The sequence below is a fragment of the Onychostruthus taczanowskii genome, unplaced genomic scaffold (assembly GCF_017590055.1).
Source record: "Onychostruthus taczanowskii isolate IOZ18803 unplaced genomic scaffold, ASM1759005v1 scaffold60, whole genome shotgun sequence".
In the NCBI taxonomy this organism is placed as follows: Eukaryota; Metazoa; Chordata; class Aves; order Passeriformes; family Passeridae; genus Onychostruthus; species Onychostruthus taczanowskii.
This window is the reverse complement of record NW_024503680.1, coordinates 4385488-4407571: the sequence shown is the minus strand read 5'-3', so window position 1 is coordinate 4407571 and position 22084 is coordinate 4385488. Positions and strand designations below refer to the sequence as shown.

Below are 22084 nucleotides of genomic sequence, written 5' to 3'. Positions count from 1 at the left end.
ATGCTTTTAAGTCTTGCCGTGAGTTTCTTTATCTGTGTGAGGTTTCTGTTTGTGCTGGAGATTTATTCAACAAACCAGACTCCTGGGAAGTTATAGGGCAGGCAGCTGCAGTGACTCTCAGCATGCTCCTATCTCCTGCGCCACAGGTATGTGCCATAAGTGAAAAAACGGGGAGACTTTCTACTGTTTTTATCTTTTTTAAAAACAAACAAGAAAATTAATTCCCCAGGCATATCCCTGACAGTCCTGGGGAATTTGCTTTGATAAATAAGGTTATTAAAGAGATTAATTTTAAATATTACTGTTTTTAATAGGGAAAAACTACTGTTATTAATAGGGAAAAAGAAAATTTGTTTCCACCTTATTTTGGGACATGGTGCTTGCATGGTGTTCGCAATCCTGAGTGGTACCTGTGTTGTTTTCTCTCCTAGATCTGCACACCAGCAGTAGGGACCAGCAATCCCCCTTGTCCTTGCTTAACTCCATTGCAGGAGCAGAAATCTGCCGGCTGACCCCACCGGGCGGGCTGGCATGGCTGTGCTCCACCTGCACCTGTACCTCACGGCCTTGGGCTGCTGGGTGACACAGCTGTCCAGCTCCTTCCTGCTGCCCAACGCCACCGAGCTGCTGTCCCCGCCCGCGGGCGCGGCCGCGGGGCTGCTGTGGGGCGAGGGGGTCCCGCGGGGCCGGCGGAAGCGATTCCTCTCCCCCCACGACATGAGCGTGATTCTGGACTACCACAACCAAGTGCGGGCACAGGTGTCCCCCCCGGCTGCCAATATGGAATACATGGTGAGTTGGGCTGTGGCAGGGTAGTCTTGGGTCCACAGCTCTGGTGCGATCAAGGGGCTCACTTCTGATGTGGGAGACCCAGCCTAGGAAGGATGTTAGGTTCCTAGCTGAACATGTGCCCTGGGGGATGTTTTGGGTTCCAAGGGCAAAGCAGACCCATGCAGCCTCTGTGCAGGAGGGATGTAGTCCCAGTACAGAGATGTTTTCCCATGAGGGTAGATGTAGGATCTGTAGGCCTGTGTCTGGGACATCTGGGAGGTGGCTACAAGCATGAAAAGCTCAGGTCCCAACCCAAAGCCCAGGCAGGAGCCTCTCCCCGATTGTATCCGTGAGGAATGATCCCATCACAGTCTCCAGGGTCCCTTTTGAGTGTTCCAAGTGGTGCCAGTTCCCAGAAGCAGAAACTGTGCAGGAGTGAGTCAAGGAGGGGATGTGCAGCCTTGACATATTGGGCATCTCCAGATGAGGGTCACCCTGGGCAGAGCTTTCCCCACGTTCTGTCCACCCTGTCTGGAAATCCTAACCCAGCCCTAAAGGTCCCCCAAGAGGAGCTATTTCCAGCCTACACAGGGCAGGACCCTCAGGGCAGAAGGTGCCACATGCTGATCTGTTCCCAGGAAGGGGACCAGCTCTGAAGGAGTAGCTGGGTGGCCTCTGGATGTGGTTTGGAGAAGCACAGAGCAGCCCAGCTTGCTGGGTACCGGAGCAGGTCAGACATGCCCAGGATCATCCTGCACTGCTTCTTGCTTGGCCTAAATTCCTGCCTTCCAAAGTAACTCACACAGGCATCTCCCCAAAGGCATTCAGGATGGGTGAGGCAGGTTTAAATAATGCATGAAGGAACCAGCTGTGCTCACCGGTCAGGCTGTGGCCAGGGCTGCACTGAGGGCTGGGACAACTGTGAGCTGCAGCAGCAGCACAAGGCTGCAGGGTTTCACCCCTGTGCTCAGCTCCACCTTGTGCAGGAGCTCATTCCTGGAGGGAATCACACACACAGGGTTTGCAGTGCTGCAGGACATCCCTGCTCTGCTACACTGTGTGTCCAGAGCTGTGGCAGCAGCTGGGGAGGTCCATGGCTCCTGGACACGCTGCTGTGCTTCCTTTTCCTGGGCGTTTTCTACCCTAATGCATGAGTCCTGTTTTTTGGACACTCAGAAAGCCCTCATAGCACAAGGGAGCAGGTTTCTCCTCTTCCCTTCTCTGGGAAGCTAAAACTCCTGCCTGCCCTTTTCCTTTCCCCGGCCAGGTGTGGGATGAGCGGCTGGCCAGGGCAGCGGAGGCGTGGGCTGCGCGCTGCCTGTGGGACCACGGCCCCCCCGAGCTGATGAAGTATGTGGGACAGAACCTCTCCATCCAATCGGGCAGGTGAGTGCCCTGCAGACACAGTGAGCTCCTGGGAAACACCCACACCCCACGATGCTGCAGGAGCAGCAGCAGCACCCCCTCAGCCAAGGAGCAGAGGGGCTCTGAGCTGGCATTGCACGGAGTGAGATAGAGCTGAGAGGCAGATCAGGAACCCCGGGGTGGAGGAGCAAGGCCCAGCTCCTGCAGACGGGTAAATACAGGAAAGCAGCATGCCTGCTGCTCATTTGGGAAGTATGCCACTATTCCCCTCTCTGCCAGGCACCCAGACCAGGGGGGTATGGGTCCTGGGTTTCCTCCATGCGGCTGAGTGCTCAGGTGTCTCTGGTCTTCCAGCCTTGAGCACAAGTGGGCTCGGCACAAGAATGTCATTACCCCCTTTTTCCCAGGAATGCTTGTTCCCAGTGGGCTCTGGCCCCAAACCATTTCTCTCCTCCACTTCCTCAGTGTGGAGCTTTCCCTTCCTTTCCTTTGCCCATGACCTCTGATGTGGAGGAGATCCACCTTACCTGTAGCACCGTTGCAGGTACCGCTCTGTCATGGACATGGTGAAATCCTGGCACCAGGAGAAGCAGCACTACTCCTTCCCCCACCCCCGTGAGTGCAACCCACGCTGCCCCTCCAAATGCAGCGGCTCCGTCTGCAGCCACTACACGCAGGTGAGCACTGCAGCCCCCGGGATCCAGATGCAAAGGGGGGCCTTGTGCAGCTCACAGCTCTTCTGCCAGCAGCAGCTGGGATCCAGGGTCAAACCCTGGCAGCTGCCACTTTCAGATCAGGCAGCGGTCCTGGCAGCTGGCAGTGTCTGCTGGAGGGATGCCAGCGATGCCCTCCCAGCTGGGCTTTTCCAGCGTTTGGGCTGTTGCAGGAAGGTCCCAGGGGTTCACAACCCACTGGAGGAGCAGCTGGGACCTTCTGACCAGTTGACAAGGAGGCTTCCATTTTTTCAAAAGCTTTTTTCCCTCTCATTTGGCCTTTCTCTCCTCACTGCACCTCTGACAACTTAAAGGTGGTGAAAAGAAAAAAAAAAAAAGCTGCTTTGTACTTTTGCCAAGCATGAATCCTCCTCTCTGTAATGGAGCAGCTTCATAGCACCCAGCTGTTTCTGGCTCCCTGGGAATGCAGCCTCTTCATCCCCTGGCACATCCCCACACAGTCTGGGCAGCACAAAGTGGAAAACTCCTCTGTTCCTCTGCCTGGCAGCAGAACTGTGCCAACCCCTAATTACTTCTTCTTCATGGCTCCAACCTTTACCTGAGCATCTGCATCCCCAAGTGGCTCATCCATGAGGATACTCAGGGATGCTCTCAGTTGCAAAAGGGCAATATACACTTTTTATGGAAGAGATTTAACCTGAAAAGGCTTTAGGAGGAGCTTTAGTCTTTGCTTGACCTCCCTGTAGGCAGGGTAAGCTGCTGGCCATGATTCAGTGTTAGGTTTAGGAGCTAATTTGGGTAAATTGGAGCAGTGACCCAGACTGCTACTCATGGATGTGACTTTGGCAAGGCAATCCTGTGCAGGGCAGTGCTGTTTGCAGGTAGAAGAGGGAGAGCAAAAAGTCACCCTCTGGTAACAAAGCACTGCCTGTGACGGGCCAGCATCCAGCCAAAGAGATTGGGGCAGCTGGGATGCAATTCCCTGGGGGGACAGAGCCCTGTACTGGCATTCTGGGGCTATCAGCTGTGGGATGTCTGGGTGGATGGACACAACAGTGTCTCTTCTCTGTCCTGGCACAGATGGTGTGGGCAACCTCGAGCCGCCTGGGCTGTGCCCTGGGCACGTGTGCCAACGTGCGGGTGTGGGGCAGCACGTGGCGCCACGCCATCCTCCTCGTCTGCAACTATGCCATCAAGTGAGTGACTGGGGAGAGCCCCCCGTGCCATCCTCCCTCCCCACAGCAGTGTCAGCAGTGGGCTGATGATGCTCAGAGGTGATGCCTTCCTCTCTTTTTAGGGGTAACTGGCTGGGAGAAGCGCCCTACAAGGTGGGGCGGCCGTGCTCAGCCTGCCCTCCCACCTACGGCGGGGGCTGCTCCAACAACATGTGCTTCAGCGGAGTCAAATCCAACCAAGTCAGCTGGTTCTAGGGCTGCAGCCCCAGGAGGAGCCCTGGGCATGGAGATGGGGTGGACAAGAATTATTTATAACACTGACCCCCCAGCAGCCTGGCTGTCCTACCTGCTTCATCCTAATGCCACGTAGGAAAATGCTTTTCTAACACACGTCTCCAGCAGTGTTGTCTGGCTGCTTCCCACTTTGGGGGAATTACATTCAGGTCCCTATTTTCTGAAATGGGGATGGTTTAGGGGTGCATGGAGGGAGTGGGGCTGGCTGGCATGGTCCCTGCTCTGCAGACTCAGGGGGTTTTCCCCACTGTCCCCCCCAGTGCTAAGGCAGAGGCTGGTGTAAGCGAATGCCAAGTTGTTCCCTTTTCTGAAATGGGGATGGTTTAGGGGGGTATGGAGGGAGTGGGGCTGGCTGGCATGGTCCCTGCTCTGCAGAATCAGGGGTGCTAAGGCAGAGGCTGGTGTAAGTGAATGCCAAGATGTTCCCCTCGTGGGGAGCAGCTGGATAAGTGGGGAGCCCCGAGCATGCTCCTGCTTTACAGCAGTCCTTCTGACTGTGGGCCCTCAGTTCTGAGCCTCCCAATAAAGCAGCCCGGAGACCCCCACGCTTGTGTTGGTTCTCCCTCACTTCTTTCCTGAATCCTCAGGGTAACACCGAGCCAGTGCCTTTGCTCTGGTTTGGGGTGTAAGCAGCAAAGCGGGGGCAGATGCCCTCAGTGGGACCACGGGCTACGGGCACAGGAGATGCCTGGGCGCTTTGCTCCATCGTGTGGGAGAAGCCAGCACTGCTGGGACACGGGGCGGTGATGACGCTGAAGGGCCACACACTCACTGTCCCACCCATGCTGTCCCACAGCACCCCACGACTCTACCTCACCCCCAGTGCCACTGAGCACCCCATTATCCACATCGCCTCTCTCTTTAGAACCTCTCAGCACTCAGCAAACTCAGGGATTCCTGAATTACAAGTCCTTGAATTTGAGCATCCAGCTGTGGGTTCCTGTTCTGCAGCCCTCTGCATCCAGCAGCACTCTCCCCACTGCATGCCCCTTGGGATGTGCTTTTCCATTCCAGAGGAGCAGATATCCTTAATTTGGCACCATCAGGGCTGCAGGGTTTCAATAGCTGAGGTGTTGGGGGGGATCCTGAGAGTGGCAAGGACCCTTCTGTGCCTCCTCCAGCATGGCCTCTTCCTGAGATGTACAGGAGATATGGAAGGCTCTGTGCTGATGGATAATCATTTTTTCAGCTTCAGTTCTTGATTCCCCACATACTTGGTGTCCTCTCAGCAACACTTTTTGCACATGGCCCTGCTGGCCACAGCACAGACCCTGGCAGCCCAGGCTGCTCCTGACATGGAGCCCCCAGTGGCACAGGGGCTGCCACAGCCTCATGGGGAGCCCATCTGTACATCTGCTACCATGAGGTCCTGGATGCAGCAGGCCCAGAGGGAGCACAGATAACCATAAGTGGCTGTGGCACCTTGTGATTCGAGAACAGAGAGAGACAAGGAGAAGCTGCAAGCACCCTGTGCCCAGTCCTGTGCTCAGGGTATCACCCTGCATCCACCACAGCATCCCCAGGCAACCTCTCTGGTTTGGCACCAGGCAGACAAGCCCCAGCTCATGGCCTGGGCGTTTTGCCCCTTGTGCCTCAGCCAGGCTGTGCTGTGCCCTTGCCAGTCCCTACACCTGTCCCACAGCCCCTGGCCCCCCATGCTGTGTTTGCCCTTCGCAGTACACAGGCTCAGACCTGGTTTTCCTGTCTTGGGCGGGTAATGGCACAAAACCCAGCAGCATCTGGGGCACTGCAGAGCTGGATCCGGCTGCCCCACTCCGCGTGGCCAGGGGTGAACCCCAGCCTGGCGGCTGCCCCGGCCTTGACACCATCTGGAAGCGGGAGCCCCAAAAGAGTCCAGTAAAAGCCGTGTTTGAGTTTCTAGCTTGGCAGCAGTTACTATAGCTACAGCAACGGCACCTTGCAGATTGGTTTCCATAAGAGCTTGGTTACTATTTAACATCTCCACCCACATTAGCCCTGATTAAGCGAATCAATAAGATAACAGGAGAGGCAGGTTTCCTCGCCCTGCCTCTCCGCGCTCCCTCCTGCCTTCACCTAGTTCCTTACTGAGAGACATTTTTATTTATTTATTTAGATTTCTTTTTTATTCCTCTACTTCCTCTGGTTTTCGCCCCAAGTCCCCATAGCAGTAGCCGGCGAGACATGGTCAATGTAGGCACCCAGCTAAGCGCTAAGATGGAGGCTCCATATGGTGAGTACAGCGTTCCCACCGCCCGCGCTGCCGGCCTGGCGTCGCTCGCGGGAAGCGGGGCTGGCAGCGGCCAGCAGCCCCCAGCCCCACGGCCCAGCCCCGCCGCGCTCCCCCCGCCTCAGGCAAGGCTGGAGGTGGAGGCAGGAGAAGGGTTCTGGTTGATTTTGATGTGATGTAAATCCTATATGTGTGTTTTCTCTCTTTCACTCTGCTTGACCCAAAGAGGAAGGCACGTGCCTGAGGGAGCAGAGCGGCCCCACGTGCTGGCAGAGGGGCTGCTGCTGCTGCTGGGCTCGCAGCAGAAGTGGCAGCAGTTTAGAGGAGGTGAAGTGCTGCGCCAGGACACACTGCCAGCCCCGATGCACAGGCTACAGGTGGCTCGTGGCGTGCCCGGGCTGTGTGAGTGGGCACAGCGGGCACCTGCCAGCGCCGTGCTCCCGCCGAGGGCCGGCGTTACGGCTGGGCAGGTTTCCCAGCAGGGAGTGTAGTGCCTGGACAAGCAGCAGCCTCCAGCCTCTGCAGGGAATGGCATCAAGTGGCACAATGCTGCCTGGTCACCTGGCCATGGCAAGATGCCTGCCAGGCCTGTGTCCATGCTCCGGTGTGGCACAGTGGGCACCAACCCCCTGTTGTGCTCCTTGGCTGTGACAGATGCCAGCTGCCAACAAATGCACGTGGACCCCTGGGGACAGGTGCCCTTGCCAGGGCTGACTTCAGCCCATGGTTATCCTCAGGATGGGACAACTGTGCCTGTGTTGCAGCATCCTCACACAGCTGGTTTGGTCTGTGTGTTCTGGGAACCCTGGTTCCCTGGGCACAGCCAGGCTGCGGAGTGAGATCCCAGCAGTTGAGGTCTCACAGTTAAGAGGTTCTCCATCACATCCTCATGGCTCTCCAGCACTTCCTCGTGGCTCTTCATCAGATCCTCATGGCTCTCCATCACTCTCAAGGGCTCTCCATCGCTTTCCCTGGCTTTCCATCACACCTCATGGGGCTCCCCATCATACTACCTTGCTTTCCTCACTCTATTTTTCATGTCCTGCTCCTCTTCTCTTTTACAAGCATGCAGCCTCTGCCCAGCTCACCTTCCAGGCACTACGTGTGCAAACCCAGGTCCCAGAAGGCCTTGTGGGACTCCCAGGCCACCTTACACTTTGCTCATGGCCTCTCTTTAGATGTTTGCTTCCCTTGATCCAGGCCTACAGCCTCTCACAGGTGTCACCTCCAGCCCTAACCCACCTCTGTTGTGGCATTCATGCTGCCTTGTGCCTCCCTGCCCCAGCCACAGCACTTTAGTACCCTGCAGATCACTTTATTTCAGGTAACATCACCCCATGGTGAGCCATGGCCAGACACAGGGCATGTCAGCATTACGGTGGGTCCATGGCCTAGGGCAATTGAAATGTGAAGTAATTGTACAGGATCTGCTGTAGTGTCACTGGAGCAGGCAGTCATGATCAAGCAGTTCCAGAATGCTGAGTTTTAGCCTGCTTTTATCAGGTGGTGCATCCCCAGCCCACAGGAGCCAGGTGTCTGGAGGAGCTCTCTTCACTCCTGCCTCTGAGCTGCAGGAAAATGCCCAGACAACTGTCCAGGTTCTGGTCTGTTTAGTGCAGGCTGTGTCTTTGGGTCCAGCTGGTGCTGCTTGGACAAAGTGCAAGGAGCCATACATATGTGAGCTGGAGAAATGAAGGATTAATTCCTCTGAGATGTGCAGAGGGTCAGATCCTGGAGGGGGAACTGGCCCAGGAGGAGCCAGTGCTGAGCATCCCCCAGGCTGAAGCCAATGGCTCCTGACCCACCCAGCTCCCAGGGACTGACCTGCACCTCATATGCAGGAGAAGGGGAGGTTCAAGGGATGTTCCCATCAGCCTGGGAGACCTGGTGGTGTAGAGTGGCCAGCTCTAGCTGTCCGACATCCAGAGTGCCTGCATCCAGCTTAGCCCCAGGGTACAAAGCCAACCTCATTTCTGCAGTGGGCAATTGGCTTTGCCTGACACATGCAACAGGAGAAGCTGAACAAGCTCTTTAATCACTTAGGATGAAGTTATTTTGCCCACTTACAGCTGGTCTAATGTGAGCAGCCACTTGCCAGCCCTGGCACATCAGTGACCTTAAACACAGGCAGGTAAACATTTCTCACAGTAATTTTCCCCTGATTTTTTTTAATTATTTTTATTAATTACAATTTTTAAAGTTGTTTTTGTTTTAACTTTTCAGTCTGAGAGTGAATAACTGAGCCACGTGCTGAACTTGGGCAAGTGCAGGCAGAGCCAGGTGCTGTGGGGTGGATGGGGAGGAATCACTGCCCATCCCACCTGCAGCCACTCTCCCCATCTGCTCCCCTGGCTGAACAAAAGCAGCTTCTGGCCAGCACCCGCTGCAAGCCTGGGGCCAGGCAAGGGGGAGAGAAATAATGAGAATAAAAAAGCGAGATGGGCCTCCCAGACTAAAGCAAGAGGAAACTCAGAGTGTTGGCAGAAGGAGGGGAGTCCTCATTAAAAAAATGGGTGAAAAAGTTATCCAAATAGAGGTGAGGAAGGGCTGGTGGGACTGGGCAGTGCCTGGCTTCCCTGGCCAGCTCTGTAGGGTTGGGTTGGGGCTGGGCAGCAGAGTGGGCACAGCAGCCAGGATGCACCGTCCTGCAGAGGGCAAAGTGGTGGCCAAACCCTTCCCAGGGTCACTGGGATGTTTATTCCCTTGCAAAGCAGTGGGGGAGCTCACGCAGCAGTGGCAGTGCTGAGCCCCACTGTGCCCATAGTGATGCCCTGGCAGCCAGCAGCTCCCAGCCCTCAGCAGGACAGGCCATGGAGCTGGATGCCTGATGGAGGCACACCTGGGTCCTCCAGAGGAGCCTTCAGCCTTGGAGAGAGTGTCACAGAGTTATTTTCAGTTTATTTTGATAGATGGAGAGATTTTTCTGATTTCCCTTGCTCTCCATCCATCTTAGGAGCTTCAGGATTTCAGCATCCATCTGAGGCCAGGGGTACATTCAAATGGGGAAGCTTGGCACTGGCATTCAGCCTTGGGACAGCCAGCAGGTCTGGCAATCTCTTGGCAACGGTGGCATCAGTAAGAGCATCCCCCCACTGCAACCCTCCCCACCCATCCCTGCCCCAGACTGTCACCAGCATTTTCCCTAAATGACACTTTGGGAGCACTTATTTCCCTCCCATCATACCTGTGCCTTGTGTAAAGGACTTGGAGGATGCCCTGCCAGGCAGTGACAAAGCTGCCCTGTCCCCAGCACCCTGGGTGGGTCCCTGGGGGAGAAGGGAGTGATGCTGCAGCTCTGGAGAGACCTGGAGCTGGAGGCACATTCACAATCCTCACCAGCACCTGCTGAGGAGAGGCTGGGAGCTGGAAAGGGCTCCACTGGTGCTACATCCCTGCAGGAAGTTGCAGAGAGGTGTGTGAGAAGGTGGAGGATGGAGAGGGGGCAAGGGAAACATCTCCTCCTGGGCAGCAAGGAAGGGATGAGCCCCTTGATCCACCTTTAGCCTCCCACAGAGACTTGGGCACATTTTGGGCAGTTGGTCTCAATCCCAGTGCAGGCAGCACCACCCCTTCATATTTTGGATCTCCTCAGAACTGGGGATCCCCAGGGCTGGTGGTTACAGCAGGGACCAGTGCTTGATCAGGGCTGGCCCTGCTCAGTAAAGCAGCTTTGGAAAACAGCTGAAAAATGCCAGACGTCATTGCTGCTCAGGGGCTCTGCTCGGATGTGGGCAATGGTTTCAACTGAGAAACATAAGAGGGGGCCAATTTTCTGAGTATTTTTAATTTTCACTGCCGGATGCATTGAATTTTTTGCAGGTTTCCTCTAGATATGACCTGAACTGAGCTTTTCCTCCTCGACTGCTCATGTCAGCTGCTCTTTAATTCCTCTGTTTACTCCTTGGTCTCTGTGTCCAAGGCCTGGCAGCCATCAGGGACCAATGGGTCTTAGGACACCTGGCACAGCCCCCTTCCTTGTCCCCACTCTGGCCATCCCTGCTGGATGTTGGGGTGGCTGTAACACTGGTGCTGGCAAGGACAGCCCTTTCCAGTGCCTGAGCAGGGTATTGGTACAGCCAGGAATAAGCACAGGTATTTGCTGGCATGCAAAAGGGAGAATCACTGTGTTAGCACCTTGGCCTGCTCCCAAGAGCTGCTTCCTGGTGCTTGGTAAGAGGAAGAGCTGGGGATGCTGCTCAGTGTCTCAGGATGTCTGCACTTACCCACAGGGCTGTGACTTCTCCCACCTCATTCCAGCCATTTATGGGGCCAGCAGCACTCCTCAACTTTGGTTTTGCTTGAAACACAATGGTATTTTTATAGGGGGAGTGAGTCCAGAGGGCTGCTGTCAGCAGGAAATGAGCTTCAGTTCTGGAAGGTGAGCAGCAAGAGGCTCAGGAAGTGCTGAGAAGTGCCTGAGAAATGTTCTGAGCTCAGCAGGGCCGGTGTAGGTCTGCCAGTCATACTCTGTTAGTCATCTGCCGACATTTCTTAAATGGCATTAAAAAATGTTTACTTTGCATGAGTGCAAAGGGGTGGTGAGTGATGGTGGTCCCACAGACAGCAAGAGCTGGGTGAGCTTCTTTTACATACAGCAGTATTTGGAGCAGGACTAGGGCCAGCAGTGGGGCACAGGGCAGAGCCAAGAAGTACATCAGGGGATGCCTGCAAGTATCTTTGCTGTCAGGCTTGGGGTTAGAACAGGGCAAAGACTGCAAAAAAACATCCATGACTGTTTGTGTTCAGGCTCCTTCTCTGTTTGCTTTCCTCAAATACTCAAGCAAACAAGGTTTCTGGCAGAAATGTATGTGGAAATGGCAAATGTTGCAGAATTTTCACGGAAGGCGAATTTCAAGGTAGGGGTTGTAGGGTGAACCTGGGGCTGAGGGCTCTGCTCTCCCATCCTGGGCAGAGGCACTGGGGTCACTGAGCAAAGCTGGGTCCCAGAAGCAATTCCTTCCAGGAACAGCTCCTGTCCAAGCTTCAGCCTGAGCATCAACAGAGATTACTCAGCAAATCCCTTCAGGAAATAAATTTCTCGAAAAATAAAGGTAGGCTCAGGATGCTACACCAAAGGGGCAGGAGGATCAGCTCAGGCAGAGCAAGTGGCTGTGAAAATGCACCAGCAGTCAAGGAGCAAACAGACCCTGGCTCTGCAAGGCTGGATCAGACTTTCTATCCCAAAATCCTGCAGTCAGCAGAGGGATACCTTTGCATCCCCACTGTAATGGAGCTCTGGTGCTCAGAGACAGATGAGGACCATCACTGTGAGCTCAAGCCCTCTGAGCCTCCACACCAAGGTGTCCCTGAAGGCACAACTGCTGCTGGGAAGAGGACTGGAGGTAGGAATGGGTGATAGTGTGTGCCTCCATAGCAGGTGACCAGGCATAGCCCATATCCTCTGTGATGGTGCTCTGGGACCATCTTCTCCTTCTCTGCACATCCAAGCTGGTTTGACAGCCTGATTTTCATCACAGCCCTACAGACTTCAGACCTTGCTCACTCCACTCCAGAATTCCAGGGCAGGACCTTCCCTGCAGCTTTGCTCATCCATCTGTCAGGGTGGGTGGCTCATCTCCTGTCACTGAGCATAGGGAACACAAACCCACCAACCAGTGGTGGGGACCAGCAGACACCTTTCACCTGCCTCTACACCAGAAACCTGTCCCAGCCATGGGTGTGTGTGAGATTTTATAGGTGATAACTCCTGGGAAAGTGGGAAACACAAGGAGAGACGCACACTCAGCTTCCTGGCGTGGCCCAACGCTCTGGTTAGGAGAGCCAATGTCAACAGATAGACCTGAAGGAAGGAGCAAAACCAAATACATGGGTACTTCTCAGAACAGGAGCTGTAAAACCTGCACAGACCTGAACAAGTGCCACAACACTGGTTTATACGGTCAGAATCAACAGTGGAGCTCACTCAACATGTTTGCCGACACACAAACGACAGCCACCGTGCTGGCTTTATGGCCCAGTGCCCTTCATGGAGGCAGAGCCCAGCTCATCCTGCCCCACTCAGCCACTTCTCTTCCCCGCTGCTCCCAAGGGATGCTGATCATTTTGCCACATGGTCCCCAGAGCCTTGATACCCCATGGTAAGAGGCTGCTGCTTGAGTGCCAGGGACAGGCACTCTCAGGTGGAGGTGGCCCAGCAGGGAAGAAAGGACAAAGCACTGATGGATGCCTGAGGGAACCAGCTCATGCAGAGTTTCATTGTTGGCAGGCCAAAGGTGGCAACAGGAAATGAAGAGTGGAATAAGGAGGCAGGAGGGACAAGGGGACAAGCAGCCAGGCTTCAGATCCACTGCCCTGCCTAGAGTCTGCTGCCAGCTAGCTGGTGGGACTGAGGTGATGGAAGCAGAGCCAAAGTGCTGCCTGTGGCTCATCCATGGGTGTGTGCCTGGAGAGTGCCATTGTCTGGGAGAAATGTCTGTTGACTTGGGTGTGTTTCCCTGTTACAGCCACTAAAACCTGTGTGGCAACACAGGGGTGCAGGGAAGTGTCACGGGGTTACACACAGTTCAGTCCCAGCCCTGCCCTCGATGCTGCTCCCTGCTCCACATGGGAATGTTGGGCATCAGCCCCTGTTGCCAGCACAGCCCTCCCTGGGCACAGAGCTGAGGGACAGATCTGCTGCTCACTCCCCATTCCTGACCCACCAGGAGCATTCTGGAAGCTGCTGACTGTGGGCACTCCAAATTAACTCAAATATACCTCAGGGAGGCCTGAGTGGAAGAAGAAGCTTGTGGAGACAGGACAGGAATGGCTTAGGAATGCTTTTGCTCCACTAGGCTAGTGCCTTTGAGGTGCTGCTTGGGGGCTGATGTCTGGAGGGCAGGAATGAGCTCTCTTCTCCTTGGCACAGCAAAAGCAGAGGTGGGCTTGGCAGGAAGAGTCACCTGAGGAGGAAGGAAAATGCAGGAAAAAGGATGTTTCAGATGGGTTTGTCCCTGAGTTGGTTCTTCTGGACACAGAGGCTTATGAGACCTGGCCCTTGTCGGGTCACAGCCATGCAGCCCAAGGCAGAATTCAGAGGTGCCCAGGTCTCCCTTTCAGCAATCCAGTCACTCAGTGTCTGTGAAACCCTAGTGAAGTGCCACTCTATTCCCTCACACGATTTTCCTCCTCCATTATAAACACTTGGCCAGACTTGCCAGACCACACTTCCTGCAGAGAAGAAAACTCTGGGTGCTCAGCAGCCTCCCTGCTCCCCTCTGGACTGAGTCATCCTGTGCTGTGATGTCACTTGGGAGGGGAGACCAAGGTTGTTCCTCAAGGATATGGTGTTCTGGCTATTTATACAGAAACACTTTAAAGCAAAAGCAGTCAGTGATATATGGGTCTCCTCGAGCCAGGTACATTCCTACAAGTCAACTTCCCCCTGAGGAGTCAGACCCACTCCTCCTGTTAGACACACCCAGGCACAATTTCTGGATCAACCTCCAGGTCTGCACATATGGTCAGGTACCCCTGCCCTAAAGAGACCCAGTGGCAGGGCAGAGAGCAGGCTGAGGGACCTCAGAAAGGTGGCCCAGAAAGCAGCGGGCATTGCTGCGAGCACTGGCAGCAGGGCACAGACCCAGAGCCACCTTATAATTTTCCTCCGGGTAGTGGCCAGAACCCTTTAAAACCCGTGGCTCTGCAGCACAAACTGTTGCTCCCCATCAAATCTCATTGTGACCAGCATTAAGGGATTAGCCTGTCCCTGCCTCTGCGCCACAAGCAGCTCCTGGGCATGGCTCGTGCCCCGCTGCCCGCGGAGGGCTCGCCGGCTGCACGGCCCCATCCAGGGGCGAGACTCCCCTAGCTCTGCCCACGGAGCTGAGCGCCCCTGGAAGATGAATGGCAGCAGATACCACCTGTTCCAGGAAACACCAGGTACCCCCCTGCTCCCCCAGAACTTGCAGCAGGGAGAGAACAGCTGCAGAACCAGCGCTGCAGAGTTTATGTGAACGAAGGGCATTGACAGGGTGTCCAGTGTGGATTTGGAGCTGCCAAAATACACTCATTCCCACTGGTATTGCTGGTCGCCAGAGCATGGGACCCCCATGTCTCTGGTTTCTGTTTTGCTTCATGCAGGGTGCCCATACCAGGTTTGTGGGTGGTGATGGCTCATGTCCCCAGCTTGGTTCTGGGGCTCAAGAGAGAGATACCCCAACATGGGCAGCATGGTGGGTGCTGTGACTCCTGGGGGAAGAGGTGCTAGAGTCATGCTAGCATCCCATGGATACCCCAGTGATTGCCTGTGCTGTCTGGGAAATCATTCAGTCATTGTCAGGCCAGTTCCCAGTGCCTGGCATTACTGCCCCAGGCTGCAGCCTCAGCTGGCCTGGGGACAGATCCTGCCACTCACAGCACAGCCTCTGCTCCTGAGCCGGATCTGCAGCGGGACTTCCCAGCCCTCAGAATGAAAGCTTAGAAGCAACTAAGAGAAAAACACTTCCAGTGCAACCTTGACTGGTTGTACAGAGTCCTTAACAGAAAGGTTTTTAGGCTCCCCTCTGTGGCCCCCTCCAGCCAGCTCTGTGCTCAGCCCCTCAGCCCTAGCACCCATGGGGACCTTGGTGTGGAGGCCAGGAGGCTGGGTGGGCTTAAGATGCACCAAACATGTCCAAGTTCCTGCTGACCACTGCCAGCACTGTGAGGAACTTAGACATGTTTGGGGCTTCCTGAGCCCTGGACCCCTGTGCCTCACACAACCTCATCTCCAAAACACCCCAACAGCCTCCATTCCTCTCTGGGACTCAGCAAAAACTGAGCTGCTCTTCTTGCTTGAGCAATTCCTCCCAAGCAGGGCTTGTGCTGGTGGTGGGGTTTGTGCTTCCTGGGGTAGCCAGCACCCCCAGTCACCATCCCCACCATCCCATGCCAGTGGGGAGTCACATGCTGGGGGCTGCTCCCAGCAGTACCTGCATCTTTATCAGCTGGAAATTGATTTAGTGGAGTTCATGGCTTCAGCGTCCCATGATACGTTTACTAGAAGTGGTTCATTTCCTCAAATGATGTCGTTTATGGTCATAATATATTTTAATTTCTTTATGATACAAGAGGCCAATGGCACTGGGACTTGCAGGAATGTAAAGGGACAAACAAAAGTGTTATCCAGTGTTGCAGACCTAGGTTGAATACTCACAGGCTGATCAGCAGTTCCCACTGGGAGCCAGGCAGTTGTCCCTGCAGTGTCCTGGCCGTGGGTTTCTGGAACTGTAGGGACGTGTGATCCCCTGCCCTTCCTGTGTTCCCATACCTTGCTTTCTGCTGTGTTTTTGTTGTTCTGGCAGTGGACAGGAAAGTTGTGTCACACAGGAGGGTGTGTGGGGGGCGTGCAGCTGCTGTGGACATGGAGCTCCTGAGAGTTCTCTGGCTCTCACTCACCCCTTGCTGTGCTCTGCTGATTGAGGGCATTGGGGACACGACAGGTTACTCAGGCACTCTGCACACTCCTGCAGAGAAAAAGCATTTTGCACTAACTTATTTCCTTCTCTCTCCAGAAAGTAGAATCTCTAATTTTCCCCTGAACCACCTCTTTGTATGGTTTTTTTTTGGTTTGTTTTTTTTTTTGTTTTTTTTTGGTTTTTTTGGTTTTTTTTCCCATGCCCAGCCTACCCTTCCTGATTCAGACCTGCCAGTGCTCCCACCTGCAGCAGCCTCCCTCCTTCCTTGTGCTTCCTCCCATCAGGCACACATGGCCCTGTCCTGAGATGTTCCCCCAAGTTCAGCTCCCCAGCCAGGGGCAGGAGGGCAGCTGGAGCTGTTGGGTCCAAGAAGATGCTTTTTGCCTTTGAGGTGCACTTGACTTGCCCTCCTCCAGGGCCATGGGCTCAGACTGTCCCCTGACACCCTTGCCCTGTTGCAGCTCTCCCTCCATCCCTCAGCAGCATTGCAGTCTTTTGCCTTAATTTTGATCCCAAGAGCCCCAGCAGCCACTGGAGGTCACTTCCAGGTGTGGCTTGCTGATGCACCTAGCTTTGCAAAAAGATATTAAAAAAAAAAAAAAGATAAAACTTGATGTGTAACCACTGTTGATTTTGGCTGTTCTCCTCCTTCACTTATTGCTCCATAGCCGAAACGATTCAGGGACTGTTTCATGTGTGGATAATGAATGTATAAAGTCAATGAAACCTAAAAGCCCTGCAAACAGCTGGCAGGGCTGAAGGGAGAGACTCGCTTTCCTGCCAGACTGTGAGCTCAGTAGGGATCCTTTTCCTTGGAAGCTTCAGGCTTACTTCAGGCCAAAAGGAATCATACCCACCTGCTAAACAAGTTCTCCCCAGGTCCAGAGCGGGCTGCTGAGATCCCTGCCACACCAAATGTGTGAGCTGGCAAGGCACAGACAGCAATAGGTGTCTCCTGCTGGCAGCAAACACCCTCTACGGTGCTGCTGCTACTGCTGCTTCCCTGAGGCTCCTGCTCCCCCATTTCAATGGGGCTTAAATCGCTGGATTTCAGCCAAGCTTTTGCCAGTGTAGTCAGTGAACCTGGAACAGCACATGGCAAAGTCAGAGCTTTTCTGGACTTCCTCCCAAATGGGCAGGAGAGTGTTTAGCAGGAAAGTGCCCAGGTCTCTGCTGGGTTGGGGTTTGGATGGAGTACAGTGCCTGTGGTGTAGGGTTTGAAGGGGGCAAGTGGGATCAGTGGTGGGAGCTGTAGCTTGGGCCAAGTTGCAGCCTGTGGTGTAATGGAAGAAGATGAACCTATTCCCCTTCCTCTCTTGGGCTCATTGCATGATTTTACATGAAAACAGAGCAGACAGATTTCCAGAGTCACAACTACAAAACTGCAGGCCCCAGAGCCAGATGCTGCTTTCAGGGGCTGCAGGGCAGGCAGAGTGATGGCAAATACACATCAGCAAGTGCCCTGGCATTTTCAAGTACAGCCACCCTTCTGGGAACAGCTCATATTTACTGTTCTTGCATAATAACAGCTCTGAGGAGAAATAATAATTACTTCCTCAAGAGTTCAGAGCCCTTGTTAGGCAGAATAATAAACCCCTCTCCAGTCCTGGGATGAAAGACAAGCACAGTGTTATCACCAGAGCAGTATATGCTGAAAGGGGTGTCTGTCCCCATGTGCGCAGTTCTTTCCCTACTACTTTTGCAGAGTAGCAATTTATTTTAGCTGCAATAATTGCCCCCAGGTCCAACATCATCCCAGCTTCGGCTGAAATGCACATGTTGTTTTTAGAGTGTTCAGTCAGAGTCTTATACCTTCTTTAAAGTGACTCTTCCCCATGCCCAAAAGCTGCCTCGATTCCCCATATGGGGATTTTGTGGTCTGGGGACCAGGACAGTATTGGATGGTTTGGCTACTTTTTGATAACTCTGTTCAGAAACAGCCTAAGGTTGCAATGGAGCTGCCTCTGTCATCCTGAGCTGTGCTGGGGAGCCTGGGGTGCCACCACATGTCACTTGCTGACCAGTGACAGCGTGTCTGGGGTCTGCCCAGGGTTTGTCTGTCCTGGCCCTTGCCCCCAGCTCCAAACAGCAAATCTGCCCCAACCCCAGTGACAGGCGCTTCAGCCCTGGGGAAAGTAAATCACCAAGAGTGATTGCTGTGGAACAGGATGATAAAATTGATTGCATCTCCCCTACGCAAGGTCTGGCACATGGCTGTGGTCTCCTCCTGCCTCTCATTGCTGGATCTTTCCAATCCACCTCCCTGGATGGAGCTGGTGGCTCATTTTCACCTCCACAAAATGTTTTGCTGGAGCAGGGATGTGCAGTGTGCAGCTGGCAAGGAAAAAACAGACCCTAAACAACCTCTGCTGAATCATCTGTTTTCTTGGAGGCTTCTCACAACTTCTGGGGACATTCTGGGGAGGGACATGGGAGCAAATCCCCTTCTGTGTGTCTGTCATATAATTGCCCAGAGCAGAGGCAAAGATCTACCCCATGAGCAGGGGGCTTGTGCAGCTGCACTGACCTGCAGCTCTCCAGCCCCAAAAAATTCCTTGGAGCTGCTTATTAACACACTGACAACTCTGCTCTGGAGTCACAGCACGCCGAGGTAGAAGGCAGGAGAGTTTGACAGTATGGCCTAAATACCCCTGTTTACAAAAAGTCTGACAAAACACAAGCCCTTGGCTTTATCTTTCCCATTTGGAAATAGTCACCGAGCAAATATACTCAAGGCATGAAAGGAGGGGGGTTTATATTGACTTTAGAAAAAGCTGTTCTTTAAAAACAGGAAAAAAAGCTCATCCCCGAGCTGTGCAGGCTGGCTGTGAGACCCAAAAGAATCAATGTAGGGCTTAAAGCATGCCTGCTAATCTGTAGCAGCTCTGTGTGAGCAAGTCATGCAGTAAACTGCTCTCTGTTAATTTTTTAATGCAGAATAAACAGGTCAAGGAATGATTAGCATGAGAATAAGTTGAGCTTAATTGAGAGAATCAGAAAGGATGAGAGGGAAGAGGCAAATTGGAGTTATCAGTTAACCATACAGAGTGGCTCTGCCTCCACAAGCTCATGTTCTCTCTAGTTTATCATCCCCTCTGAAGCTGGTTTTTTTTTTCCCCCCTTCCCTTACTTAAATGATGAGCTAAAATTGCTGGTACAAGCACAATGGAAGCCCTTGTTTCTCCTTCTCCTTTTCTCTCTGCAATGGCTGGCCAAATGAATTGTAGGTGATAAGGCTCCTACCTGGTTATCCCCAAGGTTCTTCCCAGAAAGGAAGCTGCTGACATTAAGTGCAAAATCCATTTTGTGCGAGTGCCAGTGCTGTGCTCCAGTGCAAAATTTTCAGCATGATCCTGGGAGATCCAAGGACTGAGCAGACACGTCCATGGGCAAGGGGAAGAGCAGTCCTCGGGACTGCTTGAAGTGGAGTTTGGTCAGTGGTCGGAGATCTATATTCTCAGATAGGCAGGACTTTGTCCACAAACTGGAATTTGAAATTTCAAAGGGGAGAAAAAAAAAAAAGGCAGAAGGGACCTTTGCATGTGTGGAGATGACTATGCTGGTGACGTTCCCCTGGGACTTTTGTTCTTTGTCTTGTACCTGGGCTTCCTGCTTCCCCACAGCTCCCTCATGAAATGGCGACAGGCCGAGCTGGGCCTGCCCGTGCTCAGGGCTTTGCTGCTCTGCAGAGGTTTCACACCTGAGCCCACCTCTGCTTCGTGTGCATGAGGGGGGAAAAAAAAGCCATGTGAAATATTGCAGCTCTATAGTGGCCTTGGAACTGTGAGCAACAGGGAGTAGAGCTCTGGAGCCAGGGCTGCCAGGCCGGCGATGGCATTGCCAATGAAAGCTGAGGGGGTCCTCCTGGCTCTGGGCACTGGCTTCACTGCAGGGAATTTCTTAAGAGTGCAGAGCTGTGAGAGAGAAAAGCACAGGGCAGAGGGCCCCTGGGCATGGTCCATGCTCAGAAAACCTGCAGGCAGCCCCCAGGCTGGGGTGCCTGGTCAATCCACTGGCAGGCAGAGCTGTGTCCGGCAGCACGGGGGAGAGACGGGCCCCTGGGCATGGTCCATGCTCAGAAAACCTGCAGGCAGCCCCAGGCTGGGGTGCCTGGTCGATCCACTGGCAGGCAGAGCTGTGTCCAGCAGCACGGGGGAGAGATGGGCCAGCAGGAACTGCAGCAGCATAACACACACAGGGGCACCAAAAAGACGGAGCCAGGCTCCTCACAGGGTGCATGGCTGGAGATCAAGGGGTATGAAAACTGCAGAGAGGTTCTGCCAGTGTCTAACCATGAGGCCAGTCAAGCACCAGCTGGCTGCTGAGGCTGCTCTCCATCCTTGGAGGTGTTCAAGACTCAACTAGATAAAGCTGCAAGGAGCCCATGCTGCTCTCACAGCTGGCCCTGCTTCCAGCAAGAGCCTGGGGCAGAGACTCTGTGGTCCCTTCTGATATCAATTATCCTCTGATCCTACAACACCCTGTTCAAGAAGCACCAGGGAGGAGCCCCTTGAGAAGAGCCTGCTTACCTGCTGGACATGCAGAATTAGTTAGCACAGTAGGTGACGGCATCCTGTCCAAAAATGCCCTATTAAATACTCTGTTCCTGATCCTCACCTATTGAGAAGCACAGATCTTACCTTCAGGGAATCCCCTTTAGGTTTGCACAAATTTGCCAGACAGGGATATATAGATAAGGCAGAATCAGAGTCATGATGTGCCAGTGTGGGAAAGGATTTACTGCTCAACAGATAAAAATTAAATAATCACTTGGCACAGAACAGGTCAAGCCCCCGAGCTGTCATGGTCTGCTTTGCAACCATGTCCTGACACAGGAAATGGTGGCTGGAGTGTACAGAAAACAGGGACAGGAGAGAGGAGCAGATCTGGGAGCTGAACTTCCCAGGAGCACCTAGTCTGGGAACAACCTTCACCCATCAATGGGGGTCTTCCAGCTATGAGTTATCTCTCTGTGTGGAATAAAAATGGCAAAGCATTTGAAGCCAGAAGTGTTTGAAACAGCCCCACAAGCAGCTGCTGACTTGAACATCTCCCAGCTAAAACAACTACAGAGCTGTGTTGGTCAGTACAAGCCATGACTGCATTGGCAAGCTGTCCCAAAACTCACCACACAAGGATGCCAGGGGAGACACCAGGGAGACACCAGGGGTATCTCCAGCAACAGTTCCCAGGGAGCAGCCATTGCTTCCATCAGAGCCCATCTCCAGGGCAAAGGAAGTGCGTGGTGTCCTTGGCTGGTCCGGCCCTCGACCTCCACACCAACATGAGGGACTTGGGAGGGGCCACTGGTGACCCACAGAGGACACAGTCAGTGAGAAAACAACACTCAACACAGCCCTGGGTGGAAAACACCATGTCCCATTGACAGCCCCGGCCTCGTGAGCCACCTGATGCTCTCCAAACTTCCCCGCTTCTTATCTCTGCTCTCCTGCACACGCTGCCTCTCTGATTTCTATTCCTGGCCCTTTTAATCCTTCCTGCCTGGGAAGTAAATGGCCTTTGCAGCCCCCTTGCTCAGCAGGCTATTGAAGCAAAAGGTTTGTTTTGCTGAGCAGCGCAGAACAGGCCCTGCTTTTACGATATTTTACTAGACGCTGTGGCAAATCCTGCACATATTTGACCTGGTGTCTGTAGCATTTATCTAATCAAAGGGATCACGGTGGCCTGGCTGGGGTTGGGACTGAGGTCCCTGGGATGAGGCTATGGAAGGGCTGTACTCTACTCTTGCATCTCCATCCCAGTGTGCACATCATAGAACCAGTTTTTAGTAAGGACTGTATCTGCCTAAAGGAAGAGCCACCAGCACATGAGCTCTGGCCTGTCCCTTAGGAGTACTGATGAAACGACTGTGTCCCCTGCAGCAAAGGATCATTTATCACCATTCCCAAGTAAGAAAGCTGGGCTCTCCCCTGTGCTCAGATTCACTCCTGCAGACCTGTAGCCTCAGGGTAGAAGAGCTGTTTAGAAGTCCTATGTAGGTCACGGTTTTGGGGGGCAAAGGGCTGCTTGAACAATTCCATGTGCTCCTAAAGCGTGAATAGAAAATCATCACTAGCATAGCTGCCCGAAGGCATGTACTGGTGTGGAGCCAGAGACCTTGGATTCATGCTGTGGCAGTGATGGCACTGTGGCCAGGGCAGCTCGTGGTGCCAGTGGGGTTGGGGCTGCATTGGGGTG

The 22084-nt window shown here is 53.9% G+C and overlaps 1 protein-coding gene across 1 annotated transcript; it reads left to right on the top strand.

Moving 5' to 3' along the window:
• Positions 1-531: 531 nt before the first annotated feature.
• R3HDML (R3H domain containing like) lies at positions 532-4240 on the top strand. Its single transcript, XM_041419322.1, has 5 exons — positions 532-792; positions 2039-2157; positions 2681-2813; positions 3891-4006; positions 4108-4240. Exons 1-5 carry the CDS (start codon positions 532-534, stop codon positions 4238-4240), a joined length of 762 nt encoding a protein of 253 aa, XP_041275256.1.
• The last annotated feature ends 17844 nt before the right edge of the window (positions 4241-22084 follow it).

Excerpts from the sequence above, each read along its gene's own strand:
- R3HDML (XM_041419322.1), top strand. The coding sequence starts at position 532 with ATGGCTGTGCTCCACCTGCACCTGTACCTCACGGCCTTGGGCTGCTGG. Across the intron at positions 793-2,038 it reads CTGCCAATATGGAATACATG|GTGTGGGATGAGCGGCTGGC; the intron begins GTGAGTTGGGCT and ends TTCCCCGGCCAG. Across the intron at positions 2,814-3,890 it reads TCTGCAGCCACTACACGCAG|ATGGTGTGGGCAACCTCGAG; the intron begins GTGAGCACTGCA and ends GTCCTGGCACAG.